This window comes from Cricetulus griseus, chromosome 2, assembly GCF_003668045.3.
Source record: "Cricetulus griseus strain 17A/GY chromosome 2, alternate assembly CriGri-PICRH-1.0, whole genome shotgun sequence".
Taxonomy (NCBI): domain Eukaryota; kingdom Metazoa; phylum Chordata; class Mammalia; order Rodentia; family Cricetidae; genus Cricetulus; species Cricetulus griseus.
In genome coordinates this window covers 117,811,148-117,821,842 of record NC_048595.1, presented here as the reverse complement: position 1 = coordinate 117,821,842, position 10,695 = coordinate 117,811,148, and the positions used below count along the sequence as shown (strand labels likewise).

General features: G+C 36.4%; 1 protein-coding gene across 1 annotated transcript; it reads right to left on the bottom strand.

Moving 5' to 3' along the window:
• Positions 1-5,055: 5,055 nt before the first annotated feature.
• LOC100759921 (transcription factor BTF3) lies at positions 5,056-5,544 on the bottom strand. The gene has a single exon (XM_027403629.1). It carries the CDS (start codon positions 5,542-5,544, stop codon positions 5,056-5,058), a length of 489 nt encoding a protein of 162 aa, XP_027259430.1.
• Between the last annotated feature and the right edge of the window lie 5,151 nt (positions 5,545-10,695).

The window sequence follows — 10,695 nt, the reverse complement described above, 5'->3', positions numbered from 1 at the left end:
TCAGTTGCAGTAAGCTAATGAAGAAATTAAATCATTTGCCTTTTCCCTGTCTCTTTCTTAAAGAGGTTGCATTTTGTGCTGACAGTGCATAGCTGATAAAACAGCAATTTCTGAAAAGCTAGCTCATTTAGCTACTCTCAGAGCCCCTGCTGACATCACGGACATTTTCTCCAAATATGCAAATACTGTAAGTCACTTTCTTAGATGCATGCATATATTTCCAAAATTGTTATTATTTTATGATCAACTAGGCATAAATGCAGAGGCATACTAGTTTGCTGGCTTTGTAATGTCACACTCATGAAATGACTTTTAAAAAATGAGGTTTGGTAGGAATCTGTCATAGCCCCGTAGATCTTTAAAGGTGAGTTATTCCTTTTATATAGAGTGGGGGTTATTTTAAGGCCTTCACATTATACCAACATAAAAAAGGAGGCAAAAGCCCATGAGCTCAGCAAACTTAAATACCTGGGAGACAATGGTACTGTGAGTTAAGCTCAACACACAACTTTTGAAATACAGTACAGATGCAGTGAGCATGGAATACTATCTTATTTAAATGTCTGTATTAAGCACAACCACTCTCTGCTAAAAATGGGGAAAAAACAAACAAGTCATATTCATCAAAGTAATTGTGTAGGTACTTTCAGTACCAAAATGCCTAGAATGAAGGATTGAACTGCTAACGGCAGCAGTGACAGCCATGAATCATGGTAGGCTACTCCGGGGCCTTTACCACCATAAAACAAAAGATGTAGATGAAAAATGCTGCAATTAAGTGATTTGATTTCTGCCCCCTTTTTCCTACTGCATTCGTGCATGGCTGCACAGCAAAGATTGATGGGAAAAATTACTCTACGTGATCTCTGACAGAGCCTTGGAACAATTCTATAAGGGGGAAACATACAAATCAAAGCAGCTTTCTTGTATTCAAACAAAATAATACATATAAAGCAAATACTTTAGCCTATATCCAAAGCACTAAACATTTGCATGCACACATAAATTGTTAAGAAATGCTCTGCCATCAAAGCCAAACTCACGGATTTTCCAGCTAGTTGGGTTATACTGATATTTGTTTAAATAAATATTCAATCAGTACTGCCGAGTGGCATCCTCAATATGTCTGTGCTCAGTACAAATTACAGACACAAATTTGTGTAGGTAAAACATTTTTATCCTTTATATCAATAAATTATTAATGAAAATACACACAAAATAAAATAATAGAAAATTTCACTGACTACTCAACTCCTCTGTCATTATAGTCATTTAGAGGGACATTTTTAATGGGTATTCGAAACTCAGTAGGGTTCCTCCATACAAAAGAGTCAGACTTGAATGCCAGGGAGTATTTTATTGTGGTTGGTAGATACATGCTGAAGATGCTAAATTTGCAGCTTGTACTGAATAAAATAAAATAAACAATATAGCTAATATGAAGAAAAGATAATTCCTATTATCAGAAGCTGTAGAGAAATTATGTGGGTTTCACTTGCTAAGGAGAGGTCACCTCCAGGGAAAGAAATATGTATGCAATTGTTTTGTTTTGTATTGCTGAAGCTTTGTTTTAAGGCTAATGGCACAGTGAATTCTTTTACATTCTTTCCATAAATGCATATACATCTATTTCATATGTTGGGGTGTTGTAAATAGTTCCTTAAAACAGGACTTTACAAGACAGTAAAGAATTCCAATTCTAATATTGATTTCTGACATTTGAGAAAGCTTTACAAATACTTTAAATCATCATTTGACTCTAGCTTCTCAAATTCCCCCTAAAATGTTTTCCCAATAGCTTTTATATTCTGTGTAAAAACTTCAGGGTCCCTGGGAAGACTTCATTAGTGGAGTGTATAATATTCACTTAGGATAAACATTAGAAATAATAGTATGGTTTGATGGAATATCACAAATTTGGGGAGCAGAATATTTCAGCTCATTAATAATATTAGATGAAGCTACATCAAATCTTTGGAGATTTTTGTTTTGTGGTTTTTTTGAAAGCAAAAATGGTCAAGTATCACAATCAGCATGGCTTTACATATACTGGTTTGGTACAGTAGCAACATTCAGTTTCAGTTTTCTTGCAATTAAAATATTAAGGTGACAAGTAAAGAGGTCAGTGCAGAGAGCTGCATTTTAGAGGACTCTCACTACTCCATACAATAGTGTATGTAGGGTAATGGGTAATGCCCTCACAACACTATAGAGTATTGAATAAAGGTCAAGATTGCCCTTAAAAAATCAACCACCCGGGGGCCAGAGAGATGGCTCAGTGTTTAAGAGTACTGACTGTTCTTCCAGAGGTCCTGAGTTCAATTCCCGGCAACCACATGGTGGCTCAAAACCACCTTGAATGAGATCTGGTGCCCACTGCTGGCATGCAGGCAGAAGACTGTATACATAATAAATAAATAAAATCTTAATAAAAAATCAACCACCCACATGATTATGTTTATAGAAGTAAGAAAAATACATGCATACATTATCCTGGGAGCTTCACATTGTTTCATGCAGTCAATGTCAGTATCTACTAAAATAAAATACATAGTTTGCTTTTTGTTAGGACATTACTCAGATTACATATCAAACACATTTTAAATGTATAATTTGTTAATATCTGGAAAATTCATACAACTGGGAAGCTTTCATTAAAATAAAAATGTTGTGACTATTCATCACAACCAACTACCCTCATCTCGCAACTGTTCTTGCCTTATTAATATGAATTCTGACACTACAAATTGTTATTACTTCTTCCTTTGAGCCAGCAAAACTATTGTAGAATTCCTCCATGGTTTTATATTCCTAATCAGTGCTGTGTAGTATTCAATTTTATGGATACACCACTTAAGAAAACTATACCTATTGGTGAACATTTGGTTTGTTTCCAGTGTTGTCCAACACAAATAATCCTGCTGTAAAATTTCCCCCTTTATTTTGAAGATATAAAAGGGGATGAAAGATGACAAACTGAAAGAAAAATATTGCTAAGTATTTAACTGTTAATTTGTAACCAGGATTTTAAGAAGTCTCCGAAAATAGTAGTAAGAAAATAAACAAACATTATAAATAGCTAAATATTTAAAATATATTTGTCATGATTTTTTAGTCGCTGTGATAAAATACAGTGGAAAAAAAACAAAGAATGTACTTATGTTAGAAAAAGATTTATTTCAGCTCACAATTTGAGGGTGTTACATCTTGGAAGACAAGGCTGAAGTAGGTAAAGTGCTGACCACACTTGTATTCACATCAAGAGAAGAGAGAAGTGAACATATGTATGCTCAGTTGATTGCTTACTCATCCTCAGCTGGGTTTCTCCACTCATATCACTCAGAGACTTTTGTCTATGAAACTCTGCTGTCCACACATGGTGTGTCTTCCCACATGCATTAGTGTAATTATAAAATCCTGTCACAGACATCCCCACAGAACATTCCCCCACAGACAGGCCTCCCACAGACATGTCCACAGGACATTCCCCACAGACAAGCTCATAGGAATTTCCACCAGAAACATGCCCACAGGAATTTCCACCACAGACATGCCCATGGACATCCCACCATAAACATTCCCCACAAGACATCCCCCACAGAGATGTCCACAGGACATCCCCTCAAAGAAATGTCCCAAGCCAGTATAATGTCATTGATATTCTTCTCAGGTGACATTAGATTGTGTCCAGTAGACAAAGTATACCACCACAATTTCCTAAAAGGTAAACAAATGCAAGTCAGAATACACAGAGATGATCACACTCAGGCTCATTAGGAAAACATGACTGAAGCACAGTCCCATGTCCCTTACCACAATTGCTAAACCTAGTATGAATTAGCATGCCAATAATCAGGAAGGCTATAGAAAATTTAGAATTATATAATTAATATTAGGAATGAAGATGACTCAGCCACTTTAGCAAACAGCAAACACAATTTCTTTACAAGTTATATGCATATCAATGATTCAGAAATCACCTGTTTTATAAATTTACATTATCATTACTTGTCATCTTAATTCTCATTTTCTCTCCCTATGACAACGCAGATGTTGATGTCCATCTTTAGGTCCATATCACAGGCTTCTTCACCAAACAAGCTAATATCCAATGCTTATTTAACTCTAAAGCAGGTCTTACAAAGTTATTCCAGCCTCAAGAATTGAGCATCACTGTCTTCCTAAGCCCTGGAGCACCTAGTGTCTTTCTGTCCATCACTGCTTTCTGCTGCTCCCTCCCCAACACATATATAAAGTCAGTCAAGAATGCCCATAATGTGTTTAGAATCTGCCCATAATTTTCTTCATTCACATTACTACTTTAGCATGAAATTACACCATCATGTATTAAATTGCCACAGTGAATTCCCAGTAGCACTGAAGATGGAGGTTACAGCCCTGCCTTCAGCCCCAAATAAGCACACACAATAGTTTAATATTAATTATTAAACTATTGGACGATGACTTGGGCTTCTTATTGGCTAACTCTGTCTTAATTATCAACCCATTTCTACTAATCTGTGTATTGCCACAAGGCTGTGGCTTACCCATAATCTAGCATGTAAGTCCCTAGGCAGCATGGCATCTCTCCTTTCCTGTCTCTCTACCTCTCTCCTCAGAATTCTCCACATCTCCTAGCCCTAACTATCTTCCTGCCTCTCCTGGCCAATGAGTGTTTTATTCATCAACCAATAAGAGAAACATAAATATAAAATAAATCCCCGTCACAGCTCTTTGTATATTTATTTCCTTTGAAATTTCAACCACCATTTTCCTACAGTATTTAGAAAATATTTTTTAACTAGGTAAAGAATTTTATTAACTCCTTTCCAAATGTTATTCCCAGGTTTCTTCAGCTTAATTTGCTGCAAAGAGTGAATTGTGTTTAAGCAAAAACTGAAAAGAGCTGCAGTGTCCAGGGGGCTTGGGCTTAAAAATATTAAGAGATCTAGATTTTATCAGATCCATAAACAAAAGAATTTTTAAAAAGCAGTCATGATATAAAATAGCAGCTCCTGTGACTTCTGTGTCACCTTCTTCAGAAGTTGCCTCAATTCAGTTTGCCTTGTTCTTGGAAGCCTCATCAAAATTCTCCACCAGATCTGGGAGATCATCTCCATCATCCTCTCCAGCAGCAAGTGGTGCTTTTCCATCCACAGATTGTTTGGGCAAAGCTTCAGCCAGTCTCCTTAAACTAGTCAGACTGTCTGCCCCAAGCTGGTTTAGGATGCTGGGAAGCATTTCTGTCAGCTGCTTTGTCTCAGAGTGGCCTGTAATAGTGAAAGTGTTTGCTTCCAGAGACGCCTGAACTTTCGAGTTGTTAACATGGATCACTGTTCCTTGGTTTGTAAACATGTTCACCTCTTCAATACCAGAGATATTGTTCACCCCTAACTTCTTTAAGGAGAACTGCAGTTTTGTATTTTCTGCTGTGGCTGTTCTGTGAACCACTTTCTTCTTTCTGCGAGCAGTTCCTTTCCCACCAATGTGCACTTGTGCCTGCAGCTTGGCCATTTTCTCCTGGTTCATGATCGTTTCTTTCATCTTGTCTGAGTGGAAACGGGGCCATGCGGGGAACTAGGGTTCACCTCAGGTGTCTCGGGCTGAGCAGCTGAAATAAGGCGCACACATGCAGGGACGCAAGATGGCAGCTAGAGGGTGGCCGGAAGTGACACGTCGCCACTTCCTCTAGGAAATAATTTGAAACCTAAACCAATTTTATTACTTTTCTTCTCTCCTATTTTGAATGAGATCCAAACTCTTACATAGTCTGAGCCATATAGTATCCAGCTCTGCCAGGCTCACTGAACATCACCTCTTCTGACCACCTTGTCTTCTTTCTCTTCTTTTAACACCAAAGTTCATTTCATCTTTGGCTTTTGCACCGTACCCGATACCCACACCTCTTTCTCACACAATTCTATAATTTCAAATATCATGACTCTAGTGAATTTCCCTTCAACACTGAGTCAGTTTCTATTCCTCTATACTTACATCAAATAGCACCTTACTAGGGGTTTTATTATCCTGTGTGCTTTTGTGTTATCTGCCTGACTTCCTATAGGATGCTGTCAATACAAAGAAATTATTGAAATCTTTAAAATAATGTTCATCTTATATCTGCTGGGTCCCAAACAATTCTTGGCAAAGCATGGGTCAATAAACTAATATTTATTGAATTTATTGCATGAATAAATTTGCTTTGTTGATAAATTTGTGTGAACTCTAAAGATAATTTTAACTTTCATATCACTTTTGGGAGGATATTTTAAATTTTAATTTACCTGTAAGGGAAAAAAATTAAAAAACTGAGGAAGAAACTGGGAAGGACAGGAAAAGAACACTGAATTTGGTTACTAAATTTATAATAGACTTGGAGTTCCTACATTGTTTATTTAAGTAATTGGAAGGTTAGGAATGTTGCTGGATGAGCTATCTTCCTGAGGAAGAACACAAAGCACAAAACAGGCATCACACTGCTGTCTGCCCTCCATTTATCTTGTTTATAGCAGCGACTTACAGCTGGGATTGTTTAGTGCCTGGAATATCTTGATTTTATATTACAGGACACTACCTAGAGTTACATAGCAAGTTATATAAGTACACTATAATCAACAAGGGTTAAACAATAACTGTGTGGCAGAGTCTTGAAATCCTCAAAATAAATATTCTATTAGATTATTCCTCAGGGCCTTAGGATGTCACCAATTCTTATTAAAAGGAAAAAGTGAAATACTTTTTACAAAAGTTTTCTTCTAAATTAGGGGTGGCATTACTGTGATAGTCTGTATTTCTCTCCTTTTCAAAATAGTAATTAATACATTCAAAAGAAGTAAAATGATTTGATTACTCAGAAGGTATAAAAAAGGAAATCAGCAGTCAATGATCTAGGTTACTAGCTCATTGTTTATAGTACAATCTTTAAGTGAAAGCGACTCCTCAGCTCAGGCAGCCCAGAGCACAAAGCCTGCAGTGAAAAACCAGTATACTCATGGCAGCAATGCAAAAGAGTCATTAAGGTAGACACAGAGAGCCAGAAGCTGTGTCTTCACAAAAAGGGAGTGATATAAAGAGCTTTGAGAACCATCCACTTAGTGTGTCATTTCTATAGGAAGAAACTGTGCAGGAAACAGCAGCTGAAGGTAAGAGAGCTAGTAATGAAAGTAGTGAGGACTTTCAGTTGTTTGAACTGGGAAATACAATCCTCATATGAAAGTGAGCTGGGAGAGGGCTAGTTCAAAAACTGTACATAGAAATTTAAACTCAGCTCCAAGAATGCATGTTATTACTCAGTGTTTAACTTAACTGATTTGTAAATATGACTATTAGTTTATAGGTGGTGTCAGATATGTTTGTCTATCATACAAACTAAATGGAAGCTTTGCTTTATAAACCTTATCAGATAATTGGCTGTTGCCATGTTAACAGGGCTTTCCCATCCATTTCAACAGGAAAGGGGGAGATTATTTCTGACCATCTATCCCAGTTTCTTCGAAGAGTAGATGAACAACAACAACAACAACAAACCTAAATGAAGTCAATAGTGAATGGACACAAGACTAAGTGAACAAATGAAAACAAAACTTAAAAGCCCATGATCTTGAAAACTGTTTTGTTCATTGAGATGAGACCAACAGGAATCATTCTCCCCAAAATGAGTTTTCTTTTGAAATGGTTTTACTCATGAGTAAAAAGTAAGTCAGGTCTGCAGGACACTGGTAAATAGTTCTCTAAGTTTTGAGCATTTATGATGAAAGAGGAAATAGATATGTGGAATACAGAAGAAGTAATGGAAAATATTGTTCAATCATGATACAATAGTGACAGCCATAAGAATATACAGCCATCAACATGTTCACATGGTCTAGACATGCACAGTGTGAACTAAGACTCAGAATAGTTTGTAAGAGTATCTTTCAAACAAATTCTTTGGCAAATATATTCTTATTTTATTCTTCAGAAAACTGCCTTTTTAGATGTTTCAAGGGCTTAAAATGCATCAATCAATTGCATCCAATTCACTATTTATCTATGTGATGGAAAATCATGAGATGTCAGATGGATGCAAGTCTAACTGCCAATAGAATTGCAGGATTTGATCTTTGAATTCGTTAACATGAACTGAACAAAAGTACACATCTTTTTTCACTTATACAATCATCTTCTAAAGTTTCTACATTATTTCATTTTAAATTTCATGGTAGTGAAATCACACTAACTCACAATCAATTACGTAAATGTATTCAATATTCACTCAAGAGGCATTTATTGAAAGCTTCCTTTATGCAAGAGGTGTGGTTCCATGATTAGGGCCATTATTCCTTGGAAGGCAAATAAATAGATAAATAAATAAATAAATAAATAAATAAATAAATAAATAAATAATTTTCTCATCTTGTATTCCATGAATTGCAGCATAACATTTATATTCCCAACATGGATATAATGCCCCAAGACAGGAAGACAGTTTGATCTCAGCTTATTCCTCCAAAACACCCAGGCTTTACTTTATTAATATATTATGTATAAAATGTAAAGTCTTTATTAACATCAAATAGATTTAATTGAAATGCTACTAATATTAGTGTGTTTGATTGATGATATTCAGATTACGACTTAGTGATTCTAAAATCATAAACACAATTGAGGCAACACCTCATCTTAGGAATCTTCTTTTTTTTTATTTTGGTTTTTCGAGACAGGGTTTCTCTGTGTAGCTTTGGAGCCTATCCTGGAACTCGCTCTGGAGACCAGGCTGGCCTCGAACTCATAGAGATCCGTCTGCCTCTGTCTCCCCAGTGCTGGGATTAAAGGTGTGTGCCACCAAGGCCCTGCTAGGAATCTTCTTGATATCTCTTTCTGCTTCCTTGTCTACCTGAAGTAAATGAATCTTTCCACTATGCTCTCTGGCCTTGATGTATTGATTGCTACAGGCCCAAAGCAATAGAGCTAGAAAGCATAGGCTACTACCCCTGAAAATAACAACAAACCTCTCATCCTTTAAACTGGTTGTCTCAGGGATTTGTCACCGTAACAAAAAAATGACTGATACTGAGAAGCCGTAGTTGTAACATCTCATCAGTGCAGGCACCTAAATAAAACCTGAGTATGGGCTACAACAACAGGCATGTTAACACAAAGGGAAAAATTTCCTGGGCTTCAACTCAAGCCAAAGAACTGTAGGAAAACTAAAAAAAAAAAAAAATACTGAGAGAGAGAGAGAGAAATAATCTTCCAGAGGGATGAGCCTCTAAACTGATTATCCAGTGGTCAGCCCTGAAATCAATACATAAATGTAAGATTGTATGGACTGAGTAGGTTATATGTGTATAAGGAGAATATATAGAGTATATATATATATATATAATAATTGAGGAAATAGAGAGGAAGGAGGCACATGGGAATCATTGAAGGCAGGAAATGGATGGGGAAAACATGTAATTATATTTTAATTAAAAATATTTAAAAGTATAAAGTAATTGATACAAATAACATGTGACCTTTGTGCTAAACTATGAAATGCCATGGAAGCAAGATGTTTCAGTGAGCAGAGGCACTTGCTCACAAACCTAATTATCTGAATGTAATCCCTAGAACCCACATGAGAGAAACGGAAAACTCTCACAAGTTGTCCAGCCTCCATATTGTGCTGTGGCATGTACCATACACACACACACAAACACACACACACACACACACACACACACACACACACACACACACACACACACACACACACACACGACAGCACCAAATAGGCAAATAGATGCAGTAAATAAAAATAATGCATAAAACCTTGAAAATTTCTACTATACTTTTCTAAATATTCTGATAATCTGATGTAAATACTATTTTAAGTTCTCATGCTTTAAAAATAGGATGTGATATTAATAGGAGACATAATCTTACAACAAATCCCATCATTCTCTGGCCCTTACAGTCTTTTTGCCTCTTCTTCATCAACGCTCCCATAAGCCTTGGGTGCAGAAGTGTTTTGTAGATATGTGCTTTGGGATGTAGCTATACAACTCTCTATTTTAATTGATTTTGGTTTTCTATAGTGGTCTCTGCTTGTGGCAAAGACAAATTCCTTATTGAGGTGTGAAGACTCCACTTATCTGTAGGTATGTGCACATATTTTTATAGATTGTTCTTAGGGATTTTTCTGGTTTAATTAATCAATGGTTATAGATTCTCCTCCAACAACTATAACTTCATTTAACCAGGTTTCCAGTACCATACTTGGTTTCCCTCTTATTGAATAGGAATCAGTTAGTAGATACACCCATAAAATCTTAGCAACATGACTGCCCAAACATGAGATGAACAAGAATGATACCAATGAACATCTCAAAGTAGGAAGGGAAAAATCCCACAAGGGCTCAACTCTACACAGAGGACCTAGAAAAGCTAGACCCCAAGGGACGAAGTCCTAACTAAGGAAGAGCTCACCAACTGTTGTCCAGTGCCAAATGGTCATCACTGAAAACATACACACTAGTAACATTCTGCAGACTGAGCATGTTTTATTTAGGAATATGTATGCATGCAATAACAATTAGTGAAAAAAGATGTCTTGAAATTGAAAGGACAGTAGGGAAGGGTATATGGGAGGATTTCTCTAAACCAGAAAGGGAAGAGGGAAATGTCATAATCATAATCTCAAAAAAAATCTGATGTGATAAATGACTTAAG